At 33.2% G+C, this 14,716-nt stretch overlaps 1 protein-coding gene across 1 annotated transcript; it reads left to right on the top strand.

The window, feature by feature from the left end:
- The first annotated feature begins 2,837 nt into the window (after positions 1–2,837).
- Positions 2,838–7,925, top strand: LOC109816601 (granule-bound starch synthase 1, chloroplastic/amyloplastic). Its single transcript, XM_020381675.3, has 14 exons — positions 2,838–2,999; positions 3,115–3,472; positions 4,499–4,579; positions 4,688–4,786; positions 4,902–4,991; positions 5,428–5,491; positions 5,575–5,675; positions 5,773–5,882; positions 6,001–6,244; positions 6,347–6,523; positions 6,630–6,821; positions 6,921–7,007; positions 7,089–7,217; positions 7,358–7,925. Exons 2-14 carry the CDS (start codon positions 3,131–3,133, stop codon positions 7,472–7,474), a joined length of 1,833 nt encoding a protein of 610 aa, XP_020237264.1. The 5' UTR covers positions 2,838–2,999; positions 3,115–3,130; the 3' UTR covers positions 7,475–7,925.
- Positions 7,926–14,716: the final 6,791 nt, after the last annotated feature.

The following is a 14,716-nucleotide window of genomic DNA, read 5'->3' on the forward strand; positions in this document are numbered from 1 at the left end:
ATGGAATTAGATTGTAATTTTGATTATAACTTTTTATGAAATGATATTTGATTTGAAATCATAATTTTTGTTTAGATTGTGGGAAAAAAAATACAGTACAAAACGAAATTTAGTTTTAAAGAGATCTATAACAGCTCACATACTTTATTAAATTAACTGGATTAGACTTCTTGAATTGCAACTAGAGCGTAAAATATCATCTGATGACATAAATAATGAAAATAAAATGACAACTGCCTTAAGCCGACAAATTTTGGGATATTGATAAGATTAAAAAAAAGGATTTTAAGAAACATTTCAATCAAGAGTAGAAACCAGAAATACTCGAACTCTGAATCAATTAAAAATGTTAGCAACCACTTTTTAAATATTTTAATTAATAATATAATTTAAATTTGCGTGTGAAAATTATTATAATTATATATTATATAAAATGTTGAATGTAAATATTATATAATATATATATATATATATATATATATATTATAAACTAATAGATTTTGTATATAATATATAATATTATATAAATTAGTACTATGTAATGCATGTTGTTATATTATAAAGTAATACATAACATTATACATGTTATACTTATTATATTTGTTATTTTGTATAATATATATTATAATAACAACTCTTACATTAAAATAGACAATATAAATTAAAAGACTAAAAATAAAATTATTATGTACTGTATTGTATTTATCTTTATTATTATTATTATTATCACTAAGTCATAACCATCATCGCAACTACTTTTATCATTATTATTATTATTGTTATTATTATTATCGTCACTACTATTTTAGTTTAAATATTTTTAATATTGATAATCATGTTACTTATTTAATATATGATCATTTCGAAATGACAACTGGGTGAAATGGGGCGAGAGCGAGTAGTTATCCCTATTACTCGTTTCATTTAGTGTGAGTATTCATTTAACAAGTACCAATGGACAGAAGTATTTACAAGTATTTGTGGATATTTAATAAAATGGTAAAAAAATAAAATAAAACAAAATAAATAATTTTCAAAAATATATTTATATTAAAAGAAATCTGTGATATATATTTGTACTAAAAATAAATATTTATAACACATATTTAGTGTGAAATTAAATTATTTTACATATAATTAATTATATTTTTAATATTTTTAAAGTATGGATACCTTATTATTCATCCTGTTAAATGGATATTTACTTAATTATTAATTTAAAATTTATAAAATATTTTTATATGAAAACATCCATAAATACAAGATTTTTTTGTCATTTTTCATCATAATCAATGTTATAACTTTAATGGTTAATAGATAAATATTTAAAATGTGTTAGTCATGATATTTGAAAAGCTTATAAACTTTCATAAATAATAAGTTTGTATAATCAAAATAAAACTTGTATGATATAAGAACTTATTTTACACTTATAATTTATTTTTATAAGCTAATTATAGTATATAATTTCTTAATTGGCTTTTTTTCTCTCTTTTTTTTATTTTATATTTTTATTAATTTACTTGAGTTTATTTATTTATACTTTTTGTATGTACAAACTCTTTTACACATCCCACCATTCTCTCACTTTTAGCTGCTAGCTATAGTTTATAATTTTCAGCTAATCTATAAGTTAATTTTAGTAAACACACTCTTAACCTCAAGATTAAAATTATAAATTTTATAAAATTGAAACTAAAATACAAAATTAAGAAGTTAAGGGATCAAACTCATGGACTAATTATTATAGGTGATAAAAATTACAATTTAACTTAATTATTATAATGACTAAAAGTTATAATAGATACACATTTTGAATCGATCAGGCGAATTAAAACAAACTAATGAAACTGTAAATACAAATGAATAGTTTAAGCATAATAAGAAAGTGACGCCTTTCCATTGTGTTTCCTCCTCAGCCGTTCATTTTTGCTGAAAGAGTACATTTCATTTTCTGGTACAGCTTGGTCGGCTTGTTTGGCAAATCTTCATTGTCCTTTTCAATAAATCTATTTTTTTTAATTGCCCTAAAAATCTAATCGGACAGTGATCATGACTCGTTTGTCTATAAAAACAATCATTTCCCATGTGAATTAGTAGTAGTATTTTCATTGCAAGCAGTTATTATCAATATTATCATCATAACATAACTACAGCTATTGCTACCACTATATTACATTATGATTATTGTTACTGTTTATAGAATAATTTTATCATTTACATATATTAAGTTAGCAAGTACTAACTATATGGTAAGAGCTTATTATAATTATGTTTTCGTATTATTTCATCCTAATGCATGTTAATAAAATAATTTTATTTTTGAGTTATTGTTTTATTAATATAAAATATTAAATAAAAGTAAATGTTTCTATCATGAACTAGAAGACACGTGCAATAAAACAAATTATATCACGTGAGGAAGCGTGAGCATATTTATAGTAGTAGTATTTTGAGTAAAAATAAACTTGATTTATGTGCTTATAAAAATGGAATATTTCCAGCACTGCAGCATTTTTGTTTGATTGCCAAATGAATCTGTAGGGCATGGTGGTGCGCTTGTCGCTCCTTTCTGGCTACCTCTGATAATTTTTGACGGCATAGAAAAAATAAAACCACATTTATTTTTCAAGGCACAAAAGAAAATAAATAAAAAAAATAGAGAGGCTTGGTTCATTGAATTACTCAAATGTTGCATTGCCAAATTTGCTCGATGCAACACCACCTGGCTCATACGTGTCTTTTGAAAATCTTTGATGAGAAACTCATTGCCCTTAAAACGCAAATTCTCACTAGAATCCCGTGTGATGTGTCTCACTAGCATAAAATCCCTCGGTCTCTGCCACGTGTCGGCGCATAATAGGCCAAGGAGGGAGGCTCTGTTATGCTACAAAAGCCACTCCCATTTCCCGTTCCTCATGCCACTCTAGTCTCTAATTAAATCACAGTGCACTTAATTACTAAGTCGGCGTTTCTTACTCACAGCTCCTCCGTCACCGGTGAGTAACTCTATCTTCCTCTCTAACTAATTTCCGTTACTCACGGATTCTCTCAGTGTTGCTTTAATTTCTTAACAAATGGTGTGAGTGTGATTATTGTGTGACATGCATGCAGAAGGCGTGAATTGAGAATGGCGACAGTGACGGCCTCTTACGTGGTGTCGGGAAGCGCGTGTGGCGCGTGGGGAACGGAGGCCAAGCTGAATTCGCCTCAGGGGAGTGTGAGTGTGAGTGTGAGTGTGAGTCTCAACGGCCAGGGGTTGAGTTACGATGGCTTGAGATCTCTCAACAAGGTGCACGTGGGAGCCACACGTGCGATCAAATCCAAAACCTCTGCGTCTACCGAAAGTGACGGAGCTTTGAGGAAGATTGAGTGTGGGATGAACTTGGTGTTTGTGGGGACTGAGGTGGCACCTTGGAGCAAAACTGGTGGTCTTGGTGATGTTCTTGGAGGACTTCCACCAGCTTTGGCTGTAAGTCAATTCTCTTGACTCTTCTTACTTTCATAATCGCTTTCTCATTTTATTATTAAACTATCATTTAAATCCATTCAAGTTATTCATGTTTGCCACCAGATGAGACGGATCCGTATATACCAAAAAATATTTATCCAAACAAATTAATTTCTTAAATGAATCTTGTTTCTCAAGGAATAAGTACTTGTCTATGTAAACAGAAATTCTCTCATTTTAAGGCAGAATGAAAAGTAGTAATTTGTTATTTTCATGTTCAACGATCACTTAAGTGATTTCTCACCATAAATCAAACATACACTAAGTCAGGATTGATTTCTCACGATAAATTAAACATGCACTAAGTCAGGATTTCTCACGATAAATCAAACACACACTAAATCATTAGTGTTCGACCAAAAAATACCTTTATTTATTAAATACAAAATACAAAATCGTTATAGTTTGGATTGAATTACAAAATAGTGATTTATTAATAAAATTAATTTCTACATAAATATTTAATTTGTTAACGGATCAACCAATCAAAGTTCACAAAAAAAAAAGATAATCAATCGAAAGTTATGATAAATATATAATTTTAAAAGTAATTATTGAAAAAAATTAATAAATTTAGTTCACTTTGCGATTAGATCTATAGTAAAAACTCTATTTTCTCTTATTAATATTAATAATAACATGGTTTTGTTAATAACATGATTTTGTTAATTTCAGTCCGTAAAACTATTTTTAAGCGTTAAATATAATAATATTGGAAAAACGAATATTTATTACATCATATAAACAATTTTTAATAAAATATTGTTATTTTTCGTTGCTTTGAAATTAATCTCAAGGATGTTGGTCTTAACATTCTTCTCATTATTTTTTTAAAAATTTAATAAAATATTGCTACTTTTAGTTGCTTTGAAATTAATCCCAAGGATATCGATCTTAAGTCTTAACATTCTTCTTTTTATTCCTTCCTTCAAAAAAAAAAAAAATTCTTATTATAAATCTGACCTTGTTTTGTGCTAATTAATTTAGGGACATGGACACCGTGTTATGACAGTGTCCCCGCGTTACGACCAATACAAGGATGCATGGGACACAAATGTGTTAGTAGAGGTAGCTTTTTTGGTTCTCATCATGTATCTCCGTATAAATCTAGGTAATTCTTGTTCTTATTAATGACTGAACTGTTTCGTTGTTTGTTTTTTTTTTTTGTGTTGGAAGGTTAAAGTTGGAGATAGAATAGAAACTGTCCGTTTCTTTCACTGCTATAAGAGAGGAGTTGATCGTGTTTTTGTGGACCACCCATGTTTCCTTGAGAAGGTTATATAATTTTGTTGCAATCAACCATTTCAAACAATAGAATGTTTATAGGGTTGAACACGCTCTTATACCTTGAAGTTAAACTGACATTTTTCTTGCGTTTTGATTTTAAAAGGTATGGGGCAAGACTGGATCAAAACTCTATGGCCCAAGGGCTGGAATAGATTATGAAGATAACCAACTTAGATACAGCTTGTTATGCCAGGTAGCTTATTGTCTTATACTTTTTCCCTATTGTTTACACTATAATATTTTTCTTAAAAGGTGTACATGGCTCAAAGCTCATAAGTTAATATTTACCGTGGTCATTCTCCTCCCTGTGCTATCGTAAGCGATTGTCTTGATATTTGATCAAATTTCCATAACCACTGAATCGTAATTACCCCTACTCTCTCCATTTCAATTGATTTAATTTCTCAAAAGAAATGGCAACCGGTCTTAAATTGTTGACTCCCTACAACAGCCATGTGCAGTTTTAATCTATGATTGCTGGCTACATTTATGTGACCTGGGATTTGAATTGACTTTCATGTTTGTTAAGAGAATTTATTTGGTACTAGCATTTGATAGCTGTGAATTACAGTACCTTTATATTTATTGGCTCTGGATATGACATTGTCAATATGTTTAACAATTTTCAGGCTGCACTTGAGGCACCAAGGGTTTTGAACTTAAACAGCAGCAAATATTTCTCAGGACCTTATGGTATGGCTCTCTAGTTTATTCCTTGATCTTTAATCTTCGGTTAAGAAAAAACATTATTACAAGCTTCTCCTGTCTTCCGGCAGGTGAAGATGTAATCTTTATTGCCAATGATTGGCACACTGCCCTTCTTCCATGCTACTTGAAGTCAATGTACCAGCCCAGGGGGATTTACCAAAACGCTAAGGTGAGGATTTTATTACTTTTTGGGTATATGAAATCAATTCTGCATGTTTGTTTTCATCATTCTAGGGAAACTAACTTTCCTTGGCCAATCATGGTAGGTTGCATTTTGTATTCATAACATAGCATACCAGGGTAGACATGCCTTTGAGGACTTCTCTCTTCTCAATTTACCTAATGATTTCAGGAGCTCTTTTGCCTTCACTGATGGGTATGATACCGCTATCTGTAAAAAAAATTACTTACAACATGTCTTGGGTTTATTAGTTTATATACACTTGACGTTTACATAGCCAACCGTGTTCATATTTCTTATGTATCATTTTAAGGCATTATAAGCCTGTGAAGGGAAGGAAAATTAACTGGATGAAGGCTGCAATATTGGAATCAGACCGAGTACTCACTGTAAGTCCCTATTATGCCAAGGAACTTGTTTCCGGAGAGGATAAGGGTGTAGAATTGGACAATGTAATTCGTACACGTGGCATCACTGGTATTGTGAACGGCATGGATGGTCGGGAATGGAGTCCACGAACTGATAAATTCATAGATCTACACTACGATGCAACCACTGTAAGTAGTATCTTCTCTGTTAATAAATTTGGTTTTCTCATTGATATGGAGTTATGGAGCATAGAAATTAGTCCGTGCTCATCAAAACTGTCATATTCTTAGGTCACCGAAGCAAAATTGCTGCTGAAAGAAGCCCTCCAAGCAGAGGTTGGCTTGCCTGTTGACCGGAATATCCCTCTGATAGGCTTCATTGGTAGGCTTGAAGAGCAGAAAGGTTCAGATATTCTTGTGGAAGCTATCCCAAAGTTCATTGACCAGGATGTTCAAATTATAGTTCTTGTACGTGTCTTGATTCTATTCTTGTCTTGTCAATACATATCACTGATACTGCTAAGCTACCAGAACAAAGTTATGCTGATGGTTCATATCCTTTTTTCTTCTTCAGGGAACTGGCAAAAAGACCATGGAGAAGCAAATTGAAAAACTAGAGGAAATGTATCCTGAAAAGGCCAGAGGGGTAGCAAAATTCAACGGTCCCTTGGCTCACAAGATTATTGCTGGAGCTGACTTTATGGTGATCCCAAGTAGATTTGAACCCTGCGGTCTAGTTCAGTTGCATGCCATGCCATATGGAACGGTAGAGATTAAGAGCCTCTTTTTCTCTACTTCCTTCTCATCTACACCTTCTTGTTCCTGACGACATTTTCTGACTCTAAACATTAAATGTTTGTGACAGGTGCCCATAGTTTCCTCCACTGGTGGTCTCGTTGACACCGTTAAAGAAGGGTATACTGGATTCCACATGGGAGCATTCAATGTTGAAGTAAGTAGAGTAGAAAAATAGCCTTGTATAATTTTGATAGAGGAATGAATCCGAAAGATCATAACTGGGGTTTTTCTGTAGTGTGAATCTGTTGATCAAGCTGATGTGAAAAAGTTGACAACTACCATAAAGAGAGCCCTAAGAGCCTATGGTACCTCAGCAATGAAACAAATGATCCAGAACTGCATGGCCCAAGACTTTTCATGGAAGGTAAGCTTGCAGTTTGGTGCTGTGTGAAACGTTTGTTTTGCTTATTTATAGCACACTGCACAAAATTGTTACATCTCTTTAAGGCATGAGCCATGGAGGGAAATGCAGTTTATCTTATCATTGGAGTGATTCTGATACAGGGACCAGCCAAACAATGGGAAAAGGTGCTGTTGACCCTTGAGGTTGCTGGCAGCGAACCTAGAATTTATGGTGACGAGATTGCTCCTCTTGCAAAGAAAAACGTTGTCACTCCTTGAGCACCACTTTTGATGTCCTGATTTTGATTATGGTCATGGTCAAGAACGTTATCTAATACTCGCCAACAGTCTGCTTATAGACGTACGTAGTTTGATCCACGAGTTCAAACGGAGGAATGGAGGTTCAAGCCACAAGTATAAAACAAAAACTAACATTAAGGTTTTTCATAAGCAAGGTCTTGCAACCAGTGAAATCCGAAGCACCTGTGTTGGAATAAATTAGCGTAAGTGAATAAAGGTGAATCTATATGTATGCTTCCATGTCGTAGGAAGGAGCATATCATGTTTTTATTTTCTGATGTTATGTTATTGTCATTAGACTCGCACTCTCGCTCTTTATGTACTCTGGAACAAGTTTTAAGCATTTCGCAAGTTCAGACTAGTGCAAATCAAATAAGTTGTATGCAAGCATCTAGATTAACGTATTTATATGGATGTTGTTTCCCTTGCAGTTTGTTTGAATGTCCCCTAAAGAATAGCCTTAAATTTTAATGGGTACCAAGTCAAGTAGTGCATTTTTTTTATTCATAAATACATATTTAACTTTTAATCTTATCATTTATACACCAAAAGGATTATATAATTTTGATATCCTTTTTTCATAATTCAGAAACCAAAAGGTAATAGCATTTATAATTTTAATGGACTACAATAAAGTTCCCCCAAAAAAGGGTATTTTTTTTAGAAACATTAAATATTTTAAGTAAATTAGAGTTCTTTTTCTTTTTTTTCAAAAAAAAAATTAATTTCACATTTAAGCTGAAACAAACATGTTAGAAAGTGCGGTTATCGTCTAATGCCTTAAAAAAATTATGACACGTTAATGTTAAGAGTTATGTTACAACCTTCGAAATGATTGTCCAAAATATCGTTCGAAACTTTAAAATATTAATATTTTTTAATAAATTTATTATAAAATAATTATTTAATTTAATATTTTATAATTTAAATTATTATTTTAATGATTTGGAATGAATTCGGCACACGTTTTCGGAGTCTGAATCATTTTCCTAATGTTAAATGTTTTATTACAAAACTTAAACTTCGAAGGATGAAGATTAATTCTCTCGGTTGATACATACTTTTGTAGCATGGGTCTTGGTTTTTGGATGATTCAGGAGGACATAAAACATGTCTCTTCCGTTGAATTAATGAACATATATCAAACCGAAAGTTCACATTGAAATTTTCGAAATTAATTTACAATTTCTAATATTTGACTGCTAAAATGCATGTGAGTCGAAGAAAATGAATTACAATTTTCCTAATTTTTAATATTGATATGGGCAACCTTGTAGATGAACTTCCCTGTCCAAGTTCAATTATATGAGCTAAGAAATTATGTACAAACTCCAATCTGGACGTAATAAAAGCTAATTTGGCCCTGTCTAATTCCGAAGGCTAGAGACTAGAGTCGATCATTATTATAATATAACAACAAGAACAGAGTAATAATGGCAAAATGATGAACCATCTTATGTTATAAAAGAAATGATGAATTATCTTTAAAAAAAACTACTAATATAATATGATATTTCCTATCTTCTTTATCTAATTTATTCTACCTTTATTTTTTATTATACACTAATTTATCTTTCTTTATCACTTTCCTATATTTTAAAATTTTCTGATTCGTTTATTTCTTTTGTGCAGTAGCAGACAAATATGCGTAGTCTTTTTTGTTTTCTAATGATAAAAAGATGAGTGTTGATCAAGTTTCGTAGTTGTAAAGGTATGCATCCACAATGAAAGGCGTCCATTTCCCAGTGGTTGAGTCTTGGAAATGTTGATCATGTAAAAGTAAATTAGTCAGGGAACGATTGCTTGGAAGTTGGGTCCCCTCTATCAAAAAATCAAATTGAGTTGAATTCATTCATTTATATTAATGGATTCATTTTAATATTCTCGTGTATGTCAAACTATTAAAAAGTTCAGACATAACTATAGGTTACAAGTCAAGACATTTTTACTAATCTACCCTACTAGCATTTTTAACTTAGAATGTGCTTATATATTCTGTCTTTATATCTTTCACGTTTTTTAAGGCTAGATGGTTAGTCGGTCGAGACTGTTTTCTGTCCGAGCCATTTCACCCTCCTCACTTTTACGGTCAGTAGAAAAATATATTCTCTCGATATTAAGATGAGAGTGTGCATATACTAAAATTAAATTTGGTTATACGTTTGAAATTTGTAACTTTAGTTAGTTGGTTCAAACGTAATATTTATATGTTTTGCTAAAAAAGTTCTTTTTTATTTATTTATTGAGTGTAAATTATAAGCAAATTCTAGTTGAAACAAAAATTGAAAGGATATTACTTTTATTTAAAAGTTGATTTGAAAAGTTAAATTCAACTCAATTTAATTTTTTAACTATAATTCAAACACATTTCAAAGTTGATAGATAAGTGTAATATTTTAATATTTGATAATAAAAAATGTTATTGATAAGTAGCATATCATTACACCATACTCATAAAGTACCTTAATATTAACTTGACTAAAAATTCATATATGACACAAAATTTAATTATTAATAATTATAATTAAGTACTAAAATATGATAAATAATTTCTCAAAAATTATAAAAATCACAAGGTTTATAAAAGCATAGAATATCTTTAAAAATCAATTTAGTTAAACTCAACTTGAGCTGAAAAAGAAGATTACATTCAAAGACTTTTACTTTTTTTCATCAAAACATGTTTTTGATTTTATTAAATGTAACTAAATTGATATTCAAACATACACATAATAATCGGATTTAAAACTTCATTATAAGACAAATATAAGACAAATTACACTTTTAAAATTTTTCGACTTTGCACAACCGCCAAATTATTTCTAATACATTTTCCTGTAAGAACTATCATTCTTCTTCCAAGAGGTTGTTTGACAAAAGTTTATTTCTGCTTAAATTGAAATTCTAAACCTTAACATGTTGAAGGCCTAAAGTTAAAATATTTAAGCTGTAATTGAGTTATGTACCGCCCACATCGGCACCAGGACTCACCTTGGCAACGATGGGTTCAGACCATGTCAACCCAGAAGGTCGGTCCATCTCTCCAACAGATAAAATAAGCTGATAAGAAGAAGATTTTATCATATCCCAACCAACTTAATTATCAACAAGGAAAAAAAAACCTAATTATATCAAGATACGTGCTGTTTACGGTGGATTTCGTTTTATGGATCATTTTTATTCGAACTAGCACGATTTCACGTTTCAATTTATGCGTGTTCGTGACATGACAGAATTGAAGACTTTCAGTGAAAAAATAAAATCGTACAAGTAAGAAATAGAGTTTTCATTAAATGGTAACAGAATTACAATTCGTAAGGATAACGAAACATGTTTAGAATGACTACACTACACTAGACTAGATTATGCTATGCTACGCTATGCTACGCTATGCTACGCTATGCTACGCTATGCTACGCTACTCCTAAAAAAGGAAAAAGAAAGGTGGTCGAGAAATCGTACCCAAAGCTGTCTCGTATGCACAGTATGCCTTATGCACAGGCTGCGGAGTGCGTGTGAGGTATTGTGGGAATTAGATTTTCGACCACTTGCTACGAGCATGGCTCGTTTAATTTATAGACAAAGATTTGGGAAAAGTAACTGTTTCTGACGTGCCCCGGAAGTGCATAACCGTTCTAAACTTCCACCTCGACCTCGTGGCTTATTCCCGGGTACGTCTTTGGATAACTCTTGGAACTGCTCATTAACTTCCCCAAACCGTTCTGCAGCCTTTGACACTTATCCCATGATTTACTTCAACCGCTCTTAAATCGTGTCTCCTTTAAGTTCTTCATTCCGAGAGTTTCTCGAAAAGTGTCTTCGTGTCCTTCCTGGTTCAATAATTTTGAGAGTTTCACAAAAAGTGTCTTCGTGTCCTTCCTCAGAAACTTCTTTGCCATTTTCTGATCACCTAGGATTTTGAGCACCTCTGTATTTCGAGTGCCTCCGAATTCATTTTCCGGTACTAACAAATGCTCCCCTGGAAAACATTTGTTTCGAAGCAACTGAGAAAGAATGTTTTTCAACGCCTCAACTCTCTTTCTCTGATAAGACCCTAGAGCGTTGTACTCTTCGCGAGAATTAAATGCCCCTGACATCTTTTAATTCTGAATTTTTCCTTTTCGTACCTGCTGCTCCATTTTCTCTGGATGTTATCGAAATTCGTTAATCAACTTCTCCTTAACGTCCTGAGATATGTTTTGTTGACTTTCGATTTTCCTCGAGCCTTCTTAACTCTATAATTTTTCATAATTTCAGACACCTCAAAAGCCTTAGCTGCTGATTTGTCAAACACAACGCTACATCTCGGATACAGCATAATTTCCCGATCATCATCTTTCTTCCTCGAAAGGAAATCGAGCAAACTGTCCCTCTCTTTCGGTAAAATATCGAATATTCTATCAGTTTTTGTTATATCGAAACTATATTTTCTATTCGATCCGGCCTCTATATTATTTTCCCCAGGTTTTAATAATTGGCATTGATAGGTTGGCCCAGTTTGCAATTCGGCTAAGTTCACTTCCATTTCTTCATTTAGAGATTCAAAATTATCATCGTTAACGTCCATATTGTCTAAATATGCTACTTTTTCTCTTCGAACAAACTTGTCAATTTTCTCAACCTTTCTTTCTCTGCTCGAATTTGTTCAATTCGTCTCACTTTCTCTGCTAGTTGAGCCATATCTCTCAATTGTTCATTTACAAGTTTCTTTCGAATCGAAAAATCTAACCCAGTGGCGGCAATTTTTACCAACTCATGCTCAGGAATATTCGTGTAACATCGAGACTTTAGTTTCCTAAATCTATTCAAATATTCGTCCAATGTCTCATTATGTTGCCTCTTTATATTCATCAAATCAACTATGCTCACCTTGATTTCCTTTCGAAAAAAGTTTTTTCGTGGAAACTCCTTTCCAATTGTGCCCAAGTAATAATCGAATTAGATGGCAAAGTCGTAAACCACGTAAAAGCATGTTTGGTTAGTGAACTTGGAAAATATTTCATTTTCAAATATTCATTACCCACTAGGTCTCCACACTCGACTAGATATCTGGCTATGTGTCCTACGGTGGATTCACCTAACTCTCCTGCGAATTTTGAGAATTTCGTGACTCTCATCCCCCTGGGTAGCTCAGATTGGGTAATATAGTCAGGAAAGGCAGATACAAAGTAAGGGTGCTCATTTCGCCCCGTTTCAAATCCGTGCCTATTCAGTACCCTCTCGACTATATGATCCAAATTTTCCTCGACATTTCTCAGAGGTCCCCCTTGATTGAGATTGATACGATTTCTAATTTCTCGAATATTCGTCTCATTGATGGTTGAATTTTCGAGGCCGTTCAGATTGACACTCGTATCTCTCGAGAGCCGATTATCATTAATTTTATCTCCTATTTTGCTCATCAGCTCGTATAGGGGTATAAGTGTGTTGTGCATTTGTGTAGACAACAAATTTACCATATCGTGGTTATTATGATCTATTTGTTGTCGAAGGGCTATCATGGCTTCATTGCTTATACCCGCGGGTATATAATTACTTTGTCGAATCAATGACCCTTCTTGGCTTGTGCCAACATGCTGGTGAAGATCGTGCATGATAAAGCCCATCCTATTTGGGAGTGCATTATACCCATATGATGATATTTGCACTTGAGGATTGTGCCCAGAATATGGTATTGGCATTTCTACGCTCATGGGCTGGGTACTTCTCCAATTCGGAGGCATCCCCCATGGGTATTCGCGGGTAGCGTTCACCATTTCTTGTGACGCATTCAGAAATCCCGCGGAGTTCGGAATATTTACAGGAAGTGGAGACATTGCCCCCCTGGCCTCATTTGGCACATTTTCTTGATTTGTATTCCGATTTTCTCCATTACCCTGTTCTTCATTAAGCGCATCTCTTCTGCTGGATGTAGACATAGTTCTCTCACTTCTAAGTCTCATAAAAATAGAAGCACACACAAAACTAGTTCAATTAGTTTAATGAAGTTCATCAAACGCGTCCCACTGGGCGTGCCAATTTGTTTACGGTGGATTTCGTTTTATGGATCCTTTTTATTCGAACTAGCACGATTTCACGTTTCAATTTATGCGTGATCGTGACATGACAGAATTGAAGACTTTCAGTGAAAAAATAAAATCGTACAAGTAAGAAATAGAGTTTTCATTAAATGGTAACAGAATTACAATTCGTAAGGATAACGAAACATGTTTAGAATGACTACACTACACTAGACTAGATTATGCTATGTTACGCTATGCTACGCTACTCCTAAAAAAGGAAAAAGAAAGGTGGTCGAGAAATCGTACCCAAAGCTGTCTCGTATGCACAATATGCCTTATGCACAGGCTGCGGAGTGCGTGTGAGGTATTGTGGGAATTAGATTTTCGACCACTTGTTACGAGCATGGCTCGTTTAATTTATAGACAAAGATTTGGGAAAGGTAACTGTTTCTGACGTGCCCCGGAAGTGCATAACCGTTCTAAACTTCCACCTCGACCTCGTGGCTTATTCCCGGGCACGTCTTTGGATAACTCTTGGAACTGCTCATTAACTTCCCCAAACCGTTCTGCAGCCTTTGACACTTATCCCATGATTTACTTCAACCGCTCTTAAATCGTGTCTCCTTTAAGTTCTTCATTCCGAGAGTTTCTCGAAAAGTGTCTTCGTGTCCTTCCTGGTACAATGATTTCGAGAGTTTCTCGAAAAGTGTCTTCGTGTCCTTCCTGGTTCAATAATTTCGAGAGTTTCACAAAAAGTGTCTTCGTGTCCTTCCTCAGAAACTTCTTTGTCATTTTCTGATCACCTAGGATTTTGAGCACCTCTGTATTTCGAGTGCCTCCGAATTCATTTTCCGGTACTAACACGTGCATTATATATATGAGACTCATACATCTACAAAAATTAACTTAAGCATTGAAGTCTCTTTTGCAAGTACTAATTCCATTTCGGAGCAGCAGATGTACCAAGTAGAGGAGGCTCACCGATCTTACCCGAAGATTGTCTCACCCACCTATCTCAGGTAAGAACAAGTTGAAATAAGTATAACTCATCATTGGAGCTATTTTTATTATTTAAATTCATTGGTATAAATTAAACAAAATAATCATAAATCATTATTAACATATATAAATGATATCCTTTTTAACCAAGATAAGATGGGCCGCAATTGTTATTTCCAATCCCATGTATCGTGTATGGCTGGCCCCCTTTAAAAGATCC

The sequence above is a fragment of the Cajanus cajan genome, chromosome 7 (assembly GCF_000230855.2).
Source record: "Cajanus cajan strain Asha chromosome 7, NIPB_CcT2T_4, whole genome shotgun sequence".
In the NCBI taxonomy this organism is placed as follows: Eukaryota; Viridiplantae; Streptophyta; class Magnoliopsida; order Fabales; family Fabaceae; genus Cajanus; species Cajanus cajan.